Raw genomic sequence first — 18873 nt, 5'->3', positions numbered from 1 at the left:
ATAAATAGATTTTAATATTGATCTAAAAAGTCTTCATCTGGTGTCTTGTTTGGCAGTGTGCCTAGAGGCAGAGATTGTTCCAGAAAAAGCAGAAAACAGATGTCCTAATGCAACTCAGCTACTATATGTCTTAACACAGTCAAATACTTGAGACGCACATACCATGAGCAGTTCTTCATCACAGTAATACTGGATGTAACGTCTGTTTATTTAACAAGCCACTGGACCTGAGAAGCAAAGGCATAAGATCATTATTCCATTATATTATTCACTTTTATTGATCACTGTGCCATTTGTACTGTAGATCTGTTGTGAAGATGGCTATTCTTTCAAACCCTAAATGCATCATCTCAAGCTAGAGCATCTGATATTTTAGTGTAAAAGTACATGCATGTAATAAGCATCCAGGATGGGATTGTTGACTCTCATACCATACTGCTGTTCAAATGAATACCTCAGTTATGTCCAAAATTTATTTTATAATCAGATTTTGAGTGGAGAGAACTCTAAACAGCCTGATGCAGCAGGGCTTTAGTCTGCCTAGTTCTCTCACCTGTATAATCTTCATAAACAGGAAGCTCCAAAGCTTTAATTTACATGCCAATACCACCATTTACTCTATCATGCATGTTCACTAATTATCCAAATTGAGTCTGTCTTACCTCAGTGCAGCTGCTCTGTCTGTATTCTGGGATTTATTTCTGAAATGTCCACTATATCTATGACGGATTTCTCATTAATAGGACATTGAATGCATCTGAAAAGAGTTAACGAGATCCACTTGCACGTTTTTTGTTTTTTTTTGTTTTTGGCTAATGTCAAAACATGAGTCTGTGTGTGTGTGTGTGTGTGTGTGTGTGTGTGGTTAAAATCATTGCAACTCCTCTTGTGACATCACACGGCCACAAACTTTCGCTCAAGAATAAGAAAAATACAGCATCAATTCACAAATCAAGATCCGGATCACTAATCCCATGATAACATTTTTTTTTTATCTTAACATATTTGGTGTGGACTTGCTCTTTAACAGCACATCAGATGATGCTGATGTCCTCATCAGGGCCTAAGATGCAGCAGGTTCATTAGTTAAAAATAAATAAATAAATAATAAAATTCCACTACATATCACCCAGACACAAGGACGTGATCCTGCAGAAGCACTTGGTTCTCTGAAGCAGGACACGTTGTTATTTTAGGACGCAGTGCAGTTTGACTCCAAAGCACCTGCAGCATCGCATCAATATTTAACCAGCTGATTGACGCTGTAACCAATAGCAACCAGCAGCCGCTTATACGCTAGCTAATGAGCGTCACATCCCTTAACGGCGACATCGGAGCGAGAAAAGCGCCCAAATACCTGCGTGTTCATGCGGAGGAAACGAGCGACTTTGCTCGTTAAGACTCCAGCCATCTAATGGTCATACTGAGCAGCTCATTTTCCTCTCCTCCTCCATACTGCAGACGGCTTGCTCATATCCACTTCCGCATACGATGACGCAGACAATACGAACGAGACAATCTCCGCCCATAACTAGGTTGCCAGAACCTTCTGTTTCGTGCTGTGGTTTGGTATTGACCTAATGTGATGGCCAGTGCTAATTTTGTTTGCTAATACGGATGTGGTCTTAGGGATTACTCCAGGATTCCTGGCTTTGTTTTATTTCTAAATCATTCTTTAGGCTCAGTTTAGTTTACTCTACTTAGTTATTTAGATTTTCTCATTAATGCTTTAAGATAGATTCATTTGCTTTTGATATCATTACGCTTCATTTATTGCCCCAACAAAGCTACACCACACACCTGTTTAAAAAAAAAAAAAAAAAAAAAAAAATCAAAGTTTACAGAAGATTGCCACTTTACCTAGCTAGCTAAATACACTATATGGCCAAACGTTCACCTGACCATGAACACCTGACCATCACCACCCATATGTGGTTCCAGTGGCGGACCGTGCATTTCAGACCTAGGCCTTCACTGGTGTCCTTCCTGAATTAATCCACCTCTATACCATCATTATGATGCCACCATGGGTGTCACTGGGCCATTTTCTACTCAGCCCTCCTAAAATTCTGCGATTCTCCATAAACTGTACACAAATTGGTGATCGCCTCAGTCCCCTTTAAAATGAAAATGGCGGCAGACTTCGGCTCTTTCCCGTCTTTCGGCTCGTTCTTCAAGCCGCAGACCACAGCGTCGCAGAGCGAGGATCAGAGGACAAGTGTGTGTGTGTGTGTGTGAGATCAGGAAGACTCGTATTTGGCTTGTTCAGTACTCGAATGTTATACACATCTATGCAATACAGTGGAATGCTGCAATAGGTTTACCATCCTACCCTGTTAGTCAAACCTTTATTTTATTTATTTATTTATTTATTTATTTATTTATTTATTTATTTATTTTTTACTATTATACCCTCAATGGGCACTGAGCCCTAGAATTGCCCCTGGACGCCGTGGCAATAGATAGTAATCAACCATTAAATAGCAAAGTAAAAAAGAAATTAGTCTACAGTATTTCACACCTCATAAGTAATAGTCAATTTTATTACGGTTACTTTTCTCAAAAAAGACATTTTTGATGCCGTATGCAGCAAACTGCAATCTCCGGAGGACGCAGCATCCGAAATGAGACACAGCGAATATAGAAACATTGTATATGGGCAGGTCACTGCCTCTTACTACTCCAATTATCCAATCAAAGGACGGGAAATTGCTGATGTAATCGTATGCCTGCTAGATGGCCCCAGTGATGCCAACTCGAAATCTTATTGGTTAATGTAACAATTACATTGCCACTTATTTTAAGCTACGGGCGCTTGCATTATTAATTCTGAAGGCCTTACGGCCAGGCAACACATGATGTCATCCACTAGCTGAAATATGATTGGATAAATACTCTAATCATAAATATACACTACTGGAAGCAGCACAATCGAGAGAAAAGCTATAAAATGTAGAGAATAGACTATTGGGACTAATTTAATACACATTCATTGAAAAATATATTAAATATATTAAAATGCAAGTCAGTGATTCAGATCAGTGCTGTTTAGGCCAGCAGAGAAGGCCTTGCTGGCCCTGACGGTCTGCCACTGTGTGGTTCTTCTCCAAACAGTTGCCACATAGTTGAAAGCACACAAGTTACTTTAACTGGGTTAGGGTCTGACACATTGGATTGGAAGAACTCATGTGTTCTGCTTTGAGAGCTTTGACCTGAATGGACACATTCTCGACCTGCAACCTGGACAGCCATTTCATAAAATCTGGTGGAAAGCCTTCCCAGAAGAGTGGAGATTATTATAGCAGTGAAGCACATGGAATGAGCACATGGTTGTGATGTTTGTTTGGCCATATTTGTCTTTCTTTCTACTGTCCTGTATCTTTGTCTCTGAGAATGAAATGCTAAAGAGAATTTCAGTCAATGGGAGGCATGTTTAATGTACTAATTTTATTAATTTATCCATGGTTCATGTTTTTGCCTAACTAACTTCCTGCTATCGCATAAACTAAGGCTTTCAAAAGCATTTAATTTAATAAACAAATGCATTAACCACAACCCCTGCCTTTCGCCCTATGTGCGCTGGGATAGGCTCCAGCAGACCCCCGTGACCCTAATTAGGAATAAGTGGGTATAGACAATGGATGGATGGACATTAACCACATGCACAATAAGATCTCTCTCTCTCTCTCTCTCTCTCTCTTTCACATTAAAGAATCAAGATTCAAGGAAACAGTCATCATACAGGAAATAGTCAGTAATACAATACAGTGAAATTCTTCCTCTGTAACTCTTCCAGCAAACTCTCACATAATTTGTCACAGATCATAAGGAAGTCAAAAAACAAAGCACAAGCAGTGCAATGAGGGGAAAGTGGAAAGGGAAAAATAACATACATTAGTAAGAAAAAGTGTTTAAGTGAAAAAAATGCAGTGGTATTTTCATTTGTAAATGTGTGTGTTTAAGCAGGGAGGGGTTAGCTTATTCGTCCTATCTTTCTTTCTCTATCTGTTTCTGTTTCTCATCTTTCTCTTTTTCTTTCTTGGAACATTTGTCTATGTCTCTTTTTAATCTATAAGCTGTCGATTACCACAATACAGTCAATCACATTGAGTTTTATCTGTGTCTGGGTTGTGGTAGATCCAGAGCCTATCCCAGGAAGACAGGGCTTGTGGTAGGAATACCCCCTAGATGAGACATTAATTCATTACATAGCAGCTTACACACCTATTCATAGTTAGGGGCAATTTATCTTAAGCTGATTCATGTACTGGTATGTTTGTGATATGTGGGAGGAAACTATAGAACCTGGAGGAAAGCCTTTTTAATATATCTGCACATTATTAACACTAGCTAAACAAAACCTCCAGCAATTTAAGCTGAAAAACACATCATACTTACAATCATTAATGATTGATATTCAGACTGGAATATCACTAAAATATGATATTTAATCTATATTCTAGGAAATTACTACTTAAAGTTAAGTCTCACTGCCCAATATTGATTAATATGAACACTGTATTACATGTGTTTTAATACACTTAATTATTACACCCAGAGCACTGTACGTTCAATAGCTATTACACCATTTACCGGTCAACTTTTCATATCCTTCTGGACTCCTAAAGAGACTGAAAATCTACCCTGTGTCACACTTCAAAGTGGTTTAATAAAGGCTTAACAGGTTTCGGTCTAGCTTGTTAGCCACTTGAAACACATTGCTCAGTCTATTTTCAGTCATCTTATCAGGAATGATGAGTCAAAGATCATCGTCTGATTAACATAGAAACTGTTTCTGAAAAAAAAAAAAAAAAAAAAAAAAAAAAACCTTGCTTATAATATCATTTGGTTCTAAAGAAAAGGAGTGATTTAATTGGAAAGCTCAGAAAAGAGTCCCCTCGGCTATACTTTAGCAGCCAGTTTGACAACGTAGCCCTGCCTTTCTGCTTATAGCTGTTTAGACCAAGCTAGATTTCTAAGCTGGGTTGTTACTTTACTTAATTCTGGTTTATAATCTATACATATTTTTAGCATTGCATTAGAAAATATGTCCAATTAAGAAAGAGACCTCAAAGGAATCGCTGTAATCTACTGTATCTGCTGCTATGTAGACTTGACTTCATCATGGATATTTGTATTGTGACCGCTAGGTATTAGCATGTATTAAATTTGTACCCTGTTTGTTATCCTGTTTGCTAACATGTGGGATATTAGCAATAGAGCTATAGTTTGTTAGCTGTAGCTAATGCGTCCCTATTTGACACCAGGAAGATATGAAGCACATTTGTTTATTTAATTGGGTTATTTTGCCACATCTTACACCTATATCATTACTATATCCTGGTAGAAACCTAGATAAACATTTTATCACTTCCTCTTTTGCATTCATACAGTGGTATTTACTCTGACATACTGAATCAGAGTGTATGTATGTTTGACTGAATGTATGTTTTTCCTGTTTTTAGGTACTATGAGCTTTAAAGAGCAGTGCAAAAATAACGTCTTAGCGAGTGGATAATCTAGGATTTTCTGTTAGGAGATGGCAGTGTACCAGATATAAGATTATTTAACCTTTTTGCCCTCAAAATATCAGACTTGGCCTGCATTCTAATAGCAGACCATTTTAGTCATTTTAAGCATTCATTTTTAGAAAGAGGTATATATAAGAATATTCAATAAAATGGGTAAAACAATAATAGGTAATAGGTTGGATAATTGTACAGTATATTTGGTTTATCGTAATCCTATAATAAGTGTAATGTGTGTGTAACCTCCATTTATGATTTCAAAAATTGTCTTACTTAACATCATAATTCACAATATATAATGAAACCAAGAGTATCGGGAATTTAACAATAAATGTTAACCAGGCATTTGAAATGAAGAAGTTCAAATATTTCTCAAAAGTAATATTATATCTAAATGTTGTTTGTTGTTGTTGTTGTTTTTTTTTGGTAACGTCTGCTTCTGCCCAGGTATGGTGACCTACAAAACTGGTTTCTTTCAAGGAAGTATAATATGACATTCAGTGTACTACAGTAAATGTGGCCTCTCATTCTTTCATGCCTACGCAACAGCAAGTATTGTGAAACACGTGATGTATTTTTTGTCTCTGATGAAAACCAGTAGGTCCGGCAAATTTCCCAACCAGTTAATTCTTGTTCTCTCCTCTCGTGCTGGATGTGATCTGTTAATCATATGGTGTGATGTTGCTTTGGAGGAACATATTGCTTTCATGCACTGTTTTATCAGTCGCATATTTCGGGCATGCTTGTGATTATGAAGTGTATAAATGTGGAGCCTTTGCTCCAGGAGACGTACAAATAGGAATGCTTAGCTCCTGTTTTTCTAAAGTGGAGAATCTATATTCAAGAGGAGCTCCAGACATTTACAACTGCTCTGAGTGAGTTACTTGCTACGTGCTACATTTCTATAGTGTGTCTTTGTTTTTACAGTCTCTACTATACGTTTTAGTATTTTCTTTAATACTATAAATTGAAAGACAGTCTTGAACGAGCCTAATAACGACATAGTCATGGTAAGCAATATTAAACCTTTCTATTGAACTGTAAACAGTTATTTTGAAAAGGTTATGATTATCTAATTCCTTTATTTATTTATTTCAGATTTAATCCTGTATCATTTGTGAGGATGCTTGCTTTCATCTACACCATCGAAACCATTAATAATTCCAGCTTCCTGCCTGGGGTACGCATAGGTTACCGCATCTGTGACACTTGCTGCCATGCTTCAAAAGCCCTACAGAGCACAAAGCGCCTACTGGAATTTAACTACACTGAACCTGGCCATTGTGAGCGTAATCTAAACCCCAAGATAAAGGCGATCATCGGAGCACGGTACTCTGAAGTGTCAATCTGTGTGGCTCGCTATCTGAGCCTCTACATGGTGCCACAGGTGATATATTATAAATACGACTGTGCTGTTATAGATGATAATCAGAGATAGAAAGGTGTGATGTTAGGACCACCCTGAAAATGTATATATTTTTTCTTACATTTTTCTAAGAGTGTTACTGCTCTTTAAAGCAATTAATTACAGTGATTACAATATTTAATTTATTTAAAAATGCCGTAATATTTTTTATCCGTTTTTAGCTACATTGTTGAATGTCCACAAAAAGTCTTCTATTTTTGTTTATTACTGAAGGTTTCTATTTTATCTATTTTCTTTCATGAAAACAATTGACTAATTAAATTGTTAATTAATTAACAAATATTTTTTGCTTCATTAAAATAACAAAATAACAAATGATAAAAAATCATTTGATTTTTTGCCAAAAATCAAATGATTGTTTGTTTCTTATATCTTCTTATATCTTTATTAGGGGAAGAAATTCAGCCTAATGTTTTAACAATATTGTCATGTCATTATAGAAATAATTGTTTTTTTGTTTTTTTTGTTGTTGTTGTTGTTGTTGTTTTCCTTTGCTTTGTGAAATTATTGCAACTGATATCTTGAGAATTATCACATGCAAATACAGATCTTGCTTTCTTTAACTAAAATATATCGTATGAGAAGCACATATATGGGGAGTTCACCTCAAATAAAAATGAAATGAATTGCAGTATACATACACTGACATTAGATCTATATCCAAATGCCTGGCTATCTAAAATAGTTATTAAATTTAGCATTAGCATTTGGATTTATTCATTGGATTGGATTTGAATTCAGTCAGAATTAAGTCTAAGCATTGAAATAAGGAGTTAAAGAGTAAAAGTCTTGCTTGAAGATGCAACACTAACTCTCTGAGTTTAGCTGTTAACTAATTGACATCGCCATCTGGATGTACCCTTTTGTCCAACATAAAGCACATAATAGTTTCACTCAAAGGTCAAACACTGGCTCTGTGACAGTTCTAGAAATAAGAATTGAGCTCAGAGCCCTATTCTAACCAGCACTGAAACTTAACTACCACTCCAACTAACCTTTATTATGTGTGTGTTAAACAGATAAGTGCAAGCTCATCTGCAGAAGCATTGAGTGACCAGCTGCGCTACCCTTCCTTCCTTCGCACCATACCCAGTGATATCCACCAAACCAAAGCCTTGGCCAAACTCATGTCTTACTTTGAGTGGGAGTGGGTTGGTGTTGTTCATGGAGATGATGATTATGGTAAAAACGCATTACAAGGATTTCTGGAAAACGCAGAAAATGAGAATATTTGCACCGCCTTCATAGAACCATTGCCTACATATCTGGATTTTAAGGACATTGATATGCTGATCCAAAGAGTGGTCCAAACCATCCAAAACTCCACAGCAAAAGTTGTGCTAGTCATCTTAAGAGAAGAACTTGTGTACAAACTCTTCACCGAGGTGATCAAACAGAACATATCACGCACTTGGATAGCCAGTGACGCCTGGTCAACGTCACAAAATATCAGTAAAATGAAGGGCATCGACAGCATCGGCGATGTGTTCGGTTTCAGCTTCATCACGGGCCCTATCCCTGGATTTAAAGAGTATCTGCAAAATCTTGCCATCACCCCGGGTGCTGAGAATAGGTTCATAGAAGAATACCAAAAATTAGGGAATGAAAAAGACTACTTAACAAAAGTAGTGGATATTACACAGGCTTTTGCTGACCGATTAGCTGTGCTATCGGTTGCTCATTCCTTAAGGACACTTTTAAAATGTACCCAAACTGCCTGTCCAGGAAACAAAGATTTCCCTCCCTTTGAGGTAAGCACTATGTGGAGAAATGTTTTGAAAAGTTCTAATTTTGTGCAAATGAAATGCTTTAATAAGAGAGTTCTCTTATTTATTTTTCTTCCAGCTTCTCAAAGAACTGAAACAGGTCAACTTTACTCTGGACAATCAAACCTTCTACTTCAATGCATCCGGAAATTTTGTCAATGGCTACCATTTGTTGAACTGGGCACAAAATAAGTCTAGTGGACAAAGAGATTTTGTTGTTGTCGGGGGATACCAACTGGAGAAAGAACAAATTAATATTCATAAAAATTTTCAGTGGTATAATTCGAATTTGAATACGGTGAGTGTTCTACAGTGATCTATATTTCCACATACAGGAATGTACATCTGAAAATAAAAAGACTGATCATAATGAATAATATTATTTCAGATCCCAATTTCTATATGCTCCAATGCCTGCCCTCCTGGCAAAATAAGAAAACTTTTAAAGCCATCCTGCTGTCATGAATGCATAGATTGTTTGGAAGGCACTTACTCTAATGACACAAGTGAGTATTACACTATGGCTGATAAATTCATTAATACACATGCTTACACAAAAGTTGCTACATGTATATGCATATTTTAATTTTGAATAAATAATAATTAAAAAATAAAAACAAGATCCAAGTCCAGACATTTAGAAAATGCTCACCTGGACAAAATTTTGCTCACATATTGACAAAAATATAAAAATAATTTTTCTTTTGTTAAATAAAATTTTTGTATGGATGGGATGTTAAAATGAGAAAATTTAAATCAAAATCTGAATAAATGTTCAATAAATGAGTGTTGATGCAACTTTCCAAATGTGTACCAAAATAATTCACTGTCGATTTTTTCATTTATTTTCAGACCTTCAGAACTGTTTCCCATGCCAAAATGGGACATGGTCACTAAAAGGATGGACAAACTGCACAGCAAAGACAGAAGTCTATTGGAAGTGGAATGGCCTACAAGCTATCGTTTTTCTAGTGTTTGACATTGCAGGATTTCTCCTCTTGTTTATGAACCTGATTATCTACTTGGTGTTTCGTGAGAGTCCAGTCATCAAACAAGCTGGAGGCTACATTTATCTTCTCATTATGGTAGGGTTAGCGCTTAGCTATACCAGTGTCATAGTCTTCATCGGTAGACCCAACGTTCATCAGTGTAGGGCACGGCAGGTCCTGTATGGCTTAGGCTTTTCACTATCCGTCTCATGTATCTTGGTAAAAGCCTTGCGAACTTTTTTAGCCTTTCTTCCTCGACACCGCCAACACAATGTCAAAAAATTCTACAAGCCTCCTGTCATTATTGGCTTCGGCACCTTCCTTCAAGTCCTCATTTGCATTTTTTGGCTCATTTTTGATTCTCCTTCTGTAGATATCCAGACGCGTAATGACAGCATGGAGATCACTGTGCAGTGTAATGAAGGTTCTGGCATGGGATTTGGTTTCATGCTTTGCTACACAGCCTTACTTGCACTCATCTGCTTTATTCTGGCATTTAAAGGGAGAAAAGTTCCTCAGCGCTTCAATGAAACTGGACACATTATCCTCAGCATGTTGATATTTCTGTTTGTATGGGTGTGCTTCACTCCGATATACGTCACCAAGATTCAACAGCGCTACTCAGTTCAAGCTGCAGCTATCTTGGTTTCATCGTATGGAATTATCTTCTGTCACTTTGCCCCCAAGTGGTACATGGCCCTTTGTAAGAAGAAGGATGAGGTCACTAAGGAGGCCTATATTGCACAGGCACGCAATTACAGAACATCAAATGCCTCCATTCTTACTACTTCTTCAGGGGTCGGGTCACTAGCTTCAGAAACTGGACTCCACCTCTCAGTTTCACAGACGAGCATGAACATGAGCATAAAATCAAACAATAGTGCGATTTGTTCAATTAGCTCTGCATGTATTTTGAATACAAATAAATCCAGTAACTCTCAGGAGATACGGAGAAGGTTTCGCAGAATGTCTATTTAGAGGATTTTGAATCTCTCCGCCTAGAAGTATTATTATTCCAAGCATTGAACTTCATATAAGTATTCTTCATCCATCTAATGTTTACATGTAGCTTTATGTTTTAACATGGACGTTATAACAGTTATGCACTGAGTAATAAAATCTCTGTATAGTCCATGGAATTTTGGAGGAAATGAGATGTCTATTTTGTTGATTGTGTTATTTATTAATTTTCTTATTTTTTATATGTTATGTATTTTTATGTATATGTTTATTGTATGAATGCTATGAAGACTTTTCCTTAACAACATGACATGATCATTAATAAAAATGTAATTAATAATGCAATAATGTAGTAATGTAATTAATAAATCATGTTCTGCATAGAAATCTATCTATCTATCTATCTATCTATCTATCTATCTATCTATCTATCTATCTATCTATCTATCTATCTATCTATCTATCTATCAACTGCTGATTCTGTCCAACTGACACAAGTTTTAATGTGTCTTGGTGATTTCAATGTGTGTTGTTTTTAATCTCTATTATTAATTTTAGAGACATGAAACATGAAACCCCATAGTGAGCACAGTTGGATGAAATCATGATTAGTTCAGCAAGATTCTTTATTTATTCAATAAATGCAAACTTGTGAGGGAGAAAATTGTATTTTTTTAAACCTGTATAAGACATAATTCAGTGGAAGTTAAGCAACCCTACTTGGATTTTATTCCTTTGTCTGTCATTATATATATATATATATATATACCCTCTCTAGAGCGTGGTGAGATCAGCTGAGCGTACTATTCGCACTGAGCTCCCTGACACAGTCTACAGTCTATCTTTAGCTACAGCTATAAACAGAGAGAAGAGACCATTGGTCAGATAGCTGAGGTCCCTCACTATCTTCCTGGCCATAGTCCAGATAGATAGCTGTTGATTGAGTTGGGATGGTACACTCAAATGATCACGCAACTCTCTGGAGAGCTCGTTTATCCTGCTTGGCTCTCAAACCAGCCTGTGATGCTTCCTGTCAGGATGCTCTTTTTGGTGTGAGATTATACACACACAAACACACACACACACCACACACACACCATATGCACCCAAATACCTTACTAAGTGAACTGAACGTATCTCTACCATATCAGTGTTTTATCTTACATGGATTGTATGCATAAATACCTTCTGATCAATTTGTCTTCTCCCAATACTTTCTTCCTCTGCTACAGTCTTCTGAGAAAAAGAGATTACATTAATACCTTGTTGCCATACTTACCCTCTATTTCCTGCCTCGTACACCACAAGATATATAAGCGCGAAGCAGTGAACGAGGAAGCAAAAGCAAAAGCATTCTCTTTCTTTAACCTGATTGCCACTAGCTCGAGTTTCTTTCTCACATCACACCAAGTTTGACTGCAGTATTGAAGTTGGCTGAGTGACACAAGCTGTAAGAGTTGGGATGGTACACTCAAATGATCACGCCACTCTCTGGAGAGCTTGTTTATCCTGCTTGGCTCTCAAACCAGCCTGTGATGCTTCCTGTCAGGATGCTCTTTTTGATGTGAGATTATACACACACAAACACACACACACACACCATATGCACCCAAATACCTTACTAAGTGAACTGAACGTATCTCTACCATATCAGTGTTTTATCTTACATGGATTGTATGCATAAATACCTTCTGATCAATTTGTCTTCTCCCAATACTTTCTTCCTCTGCTACAGTCTTCTGAGAAAAAGAGATTACATTAATACCTTGTTGCCATACTTACCCTCTATTTCCTGCCTCGTACACCACAAGATATATAAGCGCGAAGCAGTGAACGAGGAAGCAAAAGCAAAAGCATTCCCTTTCTTTAACCTGATTGCCACTAGCTCGAGTTTCTTTCTCACATCACACCAAGTTTGACTGCAGTATTGAAGTTGGCTGAGTGACACAAGCTGTAAGAGTTGTCATACAAGCTGTTGTGTCAGTGTGTTAATTATGAAGTATATATATACATACATATATATATATATATATATATATATATATATATATATATATATATATATGTATATATAATGGTTTCATGCAATATTATTGAACAGTGCTGATTGGACTATAAAAAAAGCCACCTGAAAAAAAAAAGAAGTCCTGATTATCTTAATGAGCTTAACAACTTGTAAGTGTGTGAGTTTCATTTGCTTGAACAAGACATGTGTATGCTGAGGACTACAATCAAATCCTCTATAATCCCTTCAGCTGCTTGTCCTTCACAAGGTGCACAAGACGTCTGCCTCTTCGAAGCTGGTTGAAACTGTCTTGCCTGTGCACTACAAAAAAGGAAATCCAATTTAAGTAATATTCAGAAATCTTTTTTTTAAACAGGAGAATGTATTTTTCTTTTCACTTCCACGGACACATCCAGACTGTCAAATGCAAACGTGTGCTCAATGGATAACCATCTGACAATGACAAGTGCAGCTGTTAGGTAAGGCTCTAAACCTTCCTTAATTCAGGTGGAGCATTTTGCCTTTTTATATGCCGGGATTTACAGAATTAACTTCTAAAAGCTGAAAACAGAGACAGCTTTGAGATGGGTTGTTCCCCATCGAGGGGAAATAAATTCCATGGAGCACAGGAAAAATTCAATAAAGGAAAAACTTTGCTGCCACGGACCAAGGGAACCCCAGAAGATGGACAGTCTGATGATGGAGGAAATGTAAGTTCTGGTGGAGGTGAGACAGATGGAGAAGCTTGTGAAACAAGGACAATAGGAGAAAAGAGACTGGACAGCGATACAATTTCTGTTCCTTCTGTCAAGAAACACTCTGTGGGTGAACAAGGGGCAGCAACGATTACCTCAGACAGACTGGACACACAAGAGATTTCAATAAATTTATCATCACAAAGAAAAGAGAAACACACAGAAAAGGAAGAGGAAAAGAAATATGAGAAAAGGGGTGCAAGGAAGACAAAGAATCCGAAAAATTTAAAACCAAGCAAAAAGAAAGATAAGAGGAGAAAATCTGCAACTGACAAGAAGGTGGATTTTCCAGAGCAACTTGTGAAAGCTCACCAAGCGGCATATGGATATCTTAATCCCAGTATTGACAAATATGAATTGCTTTTGGGTTTATTAGATCATGCAGCACAAACTCACATTTCTTTGCAACCCATGGCTGCATTTATGGCTCTGCGGTATGAAGAGTTCAACCAAGGCCTAGAAAAAATTGTTGAAGAAGGAGAGAAGCTTTTAAAAGACCATGGAGGACATTTGGCTTGGCCATGCAATGTGAAAAATCTTTCTTCTTCTGGCAAACCCACTACCACTGAACCCCCACCTGACTTACTTCAACAGCTACTTCAGTATACTGTTCAGAGGATGCGTCTTGTGGGACAATCTGTGAAAGGGATTGGGGACACAGCCCTTGAGGAGGCAGTGGATTATTTTTCTTTTATATCTGAAGTCCTAGAGGAAAAACTAAATGCAAAGCGTGCAGTTGAGGCTAGGCTAATGCAGCTGCTAACTCAAATTGAAGTTGGCACCGTACAAAGACCTGGACCAGAAGATTCAACATTGTTTAGTGAAGACAGTGGTATTGGTGTAGAAAGCGAGTCACTGGCCGGATCAGACAGACATCGCCATCGGAGAGAAAGCTGTGAATCAACTGAGTCCAGTCACACAGTTATTTACGGTCCTGAAAACACTACCCCCGTCCACCAAGCCTCCTCTAAACTTAATGAAAAAATCAGCCACAGCAGCTCTGTAACCTCCATTGACTCCACTTGTACTTTTACAGGTAAGGTGTTCGGAGACACAGAATCTTTGCTTGGTTCTGTCTCCTTGGATGATGGTGAGGAAGAAGAAGAAGACAACAGTGAGGGCAACGAGGAAGAACAAGTTGAGGGTAAAATGAGGACACGTTCAAGCTCTTCTCCACCTGATCCTGACCATCAAACACCATGCATGCCTATAAAGCGAATAGAAAATCCACAAAATGTAGAGATGACATTAAAAATGAAGGATGCCATAAGTGAACGGATTCATTTTGTTGCCTCTCAACACTCAGGAGAAAAGATCAAACCTGGAATCTCAAAGACCAATGATCATCAGTGGATGGAAGAGGGGGAAAAAAGTCCCAAAAGACCACAGTCGGCTATTCATCAAGCAACTAAAAGAAAAACAAGTTGTTCTGTTACAAAACAGCATCGTTCAAGATCAGCAGAGTCTCTGCGTAGTAAATCAGATGACCCCACACTTCTTGAACTGGAAAGGACACAAAAAGTGTTGAATAAGAGGCTGGAAAAAATGGGAATGGTCAGAACTGAACAAAATGCAAAAAAAGAGATTTCAAAGCCAAGAAAGCAAATACAGTCTAGCCAACTACGTCCTTTAAATTTAACTTCATCTAATAGTCAGCAAAAGCCACTCAGTCAAAAGAGAGTTACAGGAAATCAGGAGGATGAAAAGGACAAAAAGATCTATCTAAAAATCTATAAAACTGCTAAAGGACCCATGAAGGCAACATCCCTTTCAAGTCCACCACCATCACCCCAACAACTCTTAGAAATGTCTCCAAGAGGAAATTCTGTAAAGAAACTGATTGACACTTTCAGTCATGGAATGGATGAAAGGAAACAGTTTCATGAAAGTTCAAAAAAGCTTGGACCTCTTAAAGGGGTTAGGAAGTATGGGGTTCCAGTCATTCCAGGTTTGGGAAGTGAAGACTTTTCAAGGATTAAAAATGACAACAACAATCAAAAGGAATCGACAACCTTGGATAATCAAGATAATATTGACATGGACAACCTACCACCACCTCCTCTGGAGGTTCTCATGGATAATTCTTTTGAAAATGTAGAAATGAGCAAAAAAGATGAAAAAGTGAACAGAGGGGGACAGTCTATCCTGCCAAAGACAACCAGCATGTCTCAAAAACTCCGTACCTCCATGCAATCTGTTACAGTACTACCTAGCAAGGGAAGTGTGAGAAAGAGTTCTAACAGCATATCGCCTGCACAAAATATTGCCCTGCACCCCAGTGGGGTGGCTAAGAATAGCCAAGTTGCTTCCACAACTAGTGGAATGAGGAATGAGGAGGCTGCCTCACTTTACAAGCAGGCTCGAAAAATTATTCACTTGCAGTATTCATCTAATTCTCCCACAGAGAAATCTTCTGCTGACAATGACAACATTCAACAACTCACTCAAAGCAGTATCGAAAGAAATCAGGAGGACAAAAAGATCCCTGAAACAGTGCCTTCCACTGCAACTGCTGAAAATCAATCCCCTGACACTCCAGCTGTATCCAGGACCCGCATTTTACCCTCTACACCTGTTGTTCACCGCAGACTACCCAGTCCTCCTGTTTCTAAAAAACAACCAATTTCATCTAGTTCATCCAGTCCGTTAATATTTCGCAAACTTCCTACACCACCCCCAGGCAGCCAACGGACATTACCTAGTACCCCCAATACTCAAGATGCCATGCCAAGCTGCATTTCTGGATTAACCTACCCTTTTAAGGCACCATCTCCCCCTGCCTCACCAAAAGTGCAGCGACGGTTTCGAGATAACAATAGTGAGGACTCAAGAGTATTTAGCAATGCTCGCTCGGTTTTTTGTCCAGCCTCATCGTCTTTGTTTGAGGCAAAACCGTTTCCTATACCTAAACCCCCACAGGCGTGGAGCTCCTCTGGAAGCAGCATACTACCTCGCCCCTGGGCTGACCGTGGTAGGATGCCTACATCTGTCCGAGGGCCACAGCCTTTCATTCGGCGTAGTCAGTCTGACCACAGACCAAGCCTCAGCCATCCACCTAGAGCTCCAGTAGTATCTATTGCCCAGTCTTGTGGGAGTGAACCAGCTATCAGTACTCAGGGGTGAGTTCAACATAATGAAGTATTAAAATTACGGATCAGATTAAAATTACTATTAGAATTCTATTAAAATGACAGATTTCTTGTCTTGTCAGGTCTTGTAAGCAAGGGGTTGCTACCTAGTCCACACAAAGATAAAAATGACATTCTTTGTATTGGTAACTATTAAATAAAGTACAGAAAGAAATGTAAACAACTCATTATACTAGATAAAATTTCTGTTGATTGGAACAAGGTACAGAGTGAATACTAATTCTTTACATTTAGTAGCCTATCTTAATGGACCATTGCTTTAACTCTTGACCCCATTCTGTAATCTAGATCTATGTTAATATCCATGATTTGCTTCCCTGCTACAGGCTGGAAGATGCTCCAATCAGAGATACCTGGAACAAGCAGCTGGAGCTTAGAGAAGCAAATCGCTCTTCCTCACACCCAGACCTGTGCATTGTGGGTCAGGCTTTACAATGTGAATGACTGACCTGAAGGAGGGCCAAGTAGGATTATGGATTAGTAAATGTAAATGCGATTAAGACTGTTTTCCACTGGGATGAGGAGGCATATTGTTGAGAAACCTTCTTTACTTTATGTGTCTGCCTTCATCATTTACATGTATTTTTAAATAAAATTACATATTCATAAAGTCTTTACAGTTAGTGTATGGCCATTTTGATGTCTTTTAGATGACTTCAAAACCAGGACAAAAAAAAAACAGATCATACAGGGAGTAGACATGGCTCAGAATTACAATCATGGAGATATGAAAAAATATTCTGTTAACAAACAGCACAGATGTGTCATGTGATCATAATTATTAGTGTACCATAAGCTTCTGCATATCCATGAGCCTTGAAGCATTTTTTAAAATATGTATGCTGCATTTGTAACAATGGGGTTTGGCAAAGCAGCACTTATATCTAACACAGGCTGACTGCAAACTGACATTATATAATGTATTTATTTTTTACAATTACAAAACACAATAAAATTTGTTATAATTTTATATACAGTATGCTTGTCAGAATTAATGTGATTCATAGATGTGGTAGGACACACATCATGAATCTAGAACTAGATCTAGATCTGTTTTTTGGTTCACATGACATGAATGAGAAATGAGCAATGTACAATTATGAATTTGCCAAAGACCTATTCTGAAGAACCATTATTATGTTTGTAAGTTAAAGAGCTTAATTTTTTTAAAACTAAAATAAAAAGCGTGCATACAAGCTGTGGATTTGGTGACTGGAAAGGTCAGGAACTGATGTCTGTTAGGAAGACCTGGCATGCACCAGGAGTTCTAATTCATCCCAAATAGGTTCAGTTGGGTTGAGGTCATGGCTATGTACAGGCAACTCAAGTTCTTCCACAACAACCTTGTCTTCATTTAGCTCACTTTGTGCTCAGGGGCATGGGCATGCTTTAACAGGTTTGAGCCCCTTCGTTTTAAACGACACTTTTTATGCTACATAATACAAAGACATTCTAGACATTTGCATGTTTCTAATTTGTGGCAAAAGATTGGGGAACATATGGTTGTAATGGCCAAGTGTCTGTATACTTTTGGCCGTATAGCATACAGAGCTTTTGCTTAGCCTTTTGAACAGACACATAGTTGTTTTTGAATGCTGTCAGTCATCAATTACACGTACCATTGGAAGGAATGTAAATAACCAGTTTCATTCACAGTGCATACAGTAGATGTGTTTCATAGAAATTTCTGGGGAATTTCTAATGATTCATCCCGCCTGTGCATCTCAGTAAATGTTTAGTTGTTCTGACGACTTTTTTCTTGGGAAATGATGATAATGTGGTCTAACTGGTGTGCATTCCACTTGTCTTCCCTGTCACCATTTACTATTCCCACTACTAACACTTCCTGCTAATTAATATATACAGAGCAATACACGACATGATAAATTAATACATAACAATGCATGACATAACGTAACATAACATGACATAACAATTAAAAACAAGTCATATTTCAACAATAAAGTATTAAGAATGAAAGTGATAAACAATAATAAAATGCATAAGGCATGAGTCAATTGACAGACTCTCGAAAAGCATGCGTTATGAAATAGCAGATAATCCCACTAAAGTTTTTGTCTTTATTTTTATAAGATTACCTGAATGACAAGGTATCTAAACTCATCCTGGGATGAATTTACATGCATGTAATTGTATGAGTCTACCTGTCATAACATGTCGGGGTTCTATTCATGCTTTTCATCTTTCCATAAGACTTTAGCTTGTAATGTTTAGACTACTGTTAAAATAGTATGATTTAATTCATGTATTAATGCCATTTTTCCTTCATACATA

The 18873-nt window shown here is 37.7% G+C and overlaps 3 protein-coding genes across 4 annotated transcripts in view; 2 read left to right on the top strand and 1 right to left on the bottom strand.

The window, feature by feature from the left end:
- The window catches only part of zgc:103755 (uncharacterized protein LOC449988 homolog), a 69604-nt gene extending 68113 nt beyond the window's left edge, over nt 1-1491 (bottom strand). The window contains exons 1-2 of one of the 2 annotated variants that reach the window (XM_058400105.1): nt 1358-1491; nt 163-227 (exon numbers count right to left, since the gene is read on the bottom strand). The gene's annotated coding sequence lies outside the window, so the exon portion shown is untranslated. The remainder of the gene's footprint in view (nt 1-162; nt 228-1357) is intronic. The other variant, XM_058400106.1, reaches the window with a different exon arrangement.
- A 4607-nt stretch (nt 1492-6098) lies between these two features.
- On the top strand, nt 6099-10977 carry LOC131359942 (G-protein coupled receptor family C group 6 member A-like). Its single transcript, XM_058400103.1, has 6 exons — nt 6099-6403; nt 6627-6915; nt 7974-8705; nt 8800-9018; nt 9109-9226; nt 9573-10977. Exons 1-6 carry the CDS (start codon nt 6207-6209, stop codon nt 10685-10687), a joined length of 2670 nt encoding a protein of 889 aa, XP_058256086.1. The 5' UTR covers nt 6099-6206; the 3' UTR covers nt 10688-10977.
- A 1989-nt stretch (nt 10978-12966) lies between these two features.
- Nucleotides 12967-17467, top strand: pcare1 (photoreceptor cilium actin regulator 1). The gene is made up of 2 exons (XM_058399690.1): nt 12967-16548; nt 16905-17467. Exons 1-2 carry the CDS (start codon nt 13259-13261, stop codon nt 17020-17022), a joined length of 3408 nt encoding a protein of 1135 aa, XP_058255673.1. The 5' UTR covers nt 12967-13258; the 3' UTR covers nt 17023-17467.
- The last annotated feature ends 1406 nt before the right edge of the window (nt 17468-18873 follow it).

The sequence above is a fragment of the Hemibagrus wyckioides genome, linkage group LG09 (assembly GCF_019097595.1).
Source record: "Hemibagrus wyckioides isolate EC202008001 linkage group LG09, SWU_Hwy_1.0, whole genome shotgun sequence".
Classification (NCBI taxonomy): Eukaryota; Metazoa; Chordata; class Actinopteri; order Siluriformes; family Bagridae; genus Hemibagrus; species Hemibagrus wyckioides.
The sequence above is the reverse complement of the archived record's forward strand: the minus strand, read 5'-3'. Positions and strand labels throughout refer to the sequence as shown.

Coding starts and splice junctions, on each gene's coding strand:
- LOC131359942 (XM_058400103.1), top strand. CDS start 6,207: ATGTTGCTTTGGAGGAACATATTGCTTTCATGCACTGTTTTATCAGTC. Junction 8,706..8,799: donor AAGATTTCCCTCCCTTTGAG/GTAAGCACTATG, acceptor TTTTTCTTCCAG/CTTCTCAAAGAACTGAAACA. Junction 9,019..9,108: donor ATAATTCGAATTTGAATACG/GTGAGTGTTCTA, acceptor ATATTATTTCAG/ATCCCAATTTCTATATGCTC.
- pcare1 (XM_058399690.1), top strand. CDS start 13,259: ATGGGTTGTTCCCCATCGAGGGGAAATAAATTCCATGGAGCACAGGAA. Junction 16,549..16,904: donor CCAGCTATCAGTACTCAGGG/GTGAGTTCAACA, acceptor TCCCTGCTACAG/GCTGGAAGATGCTCCAATCA.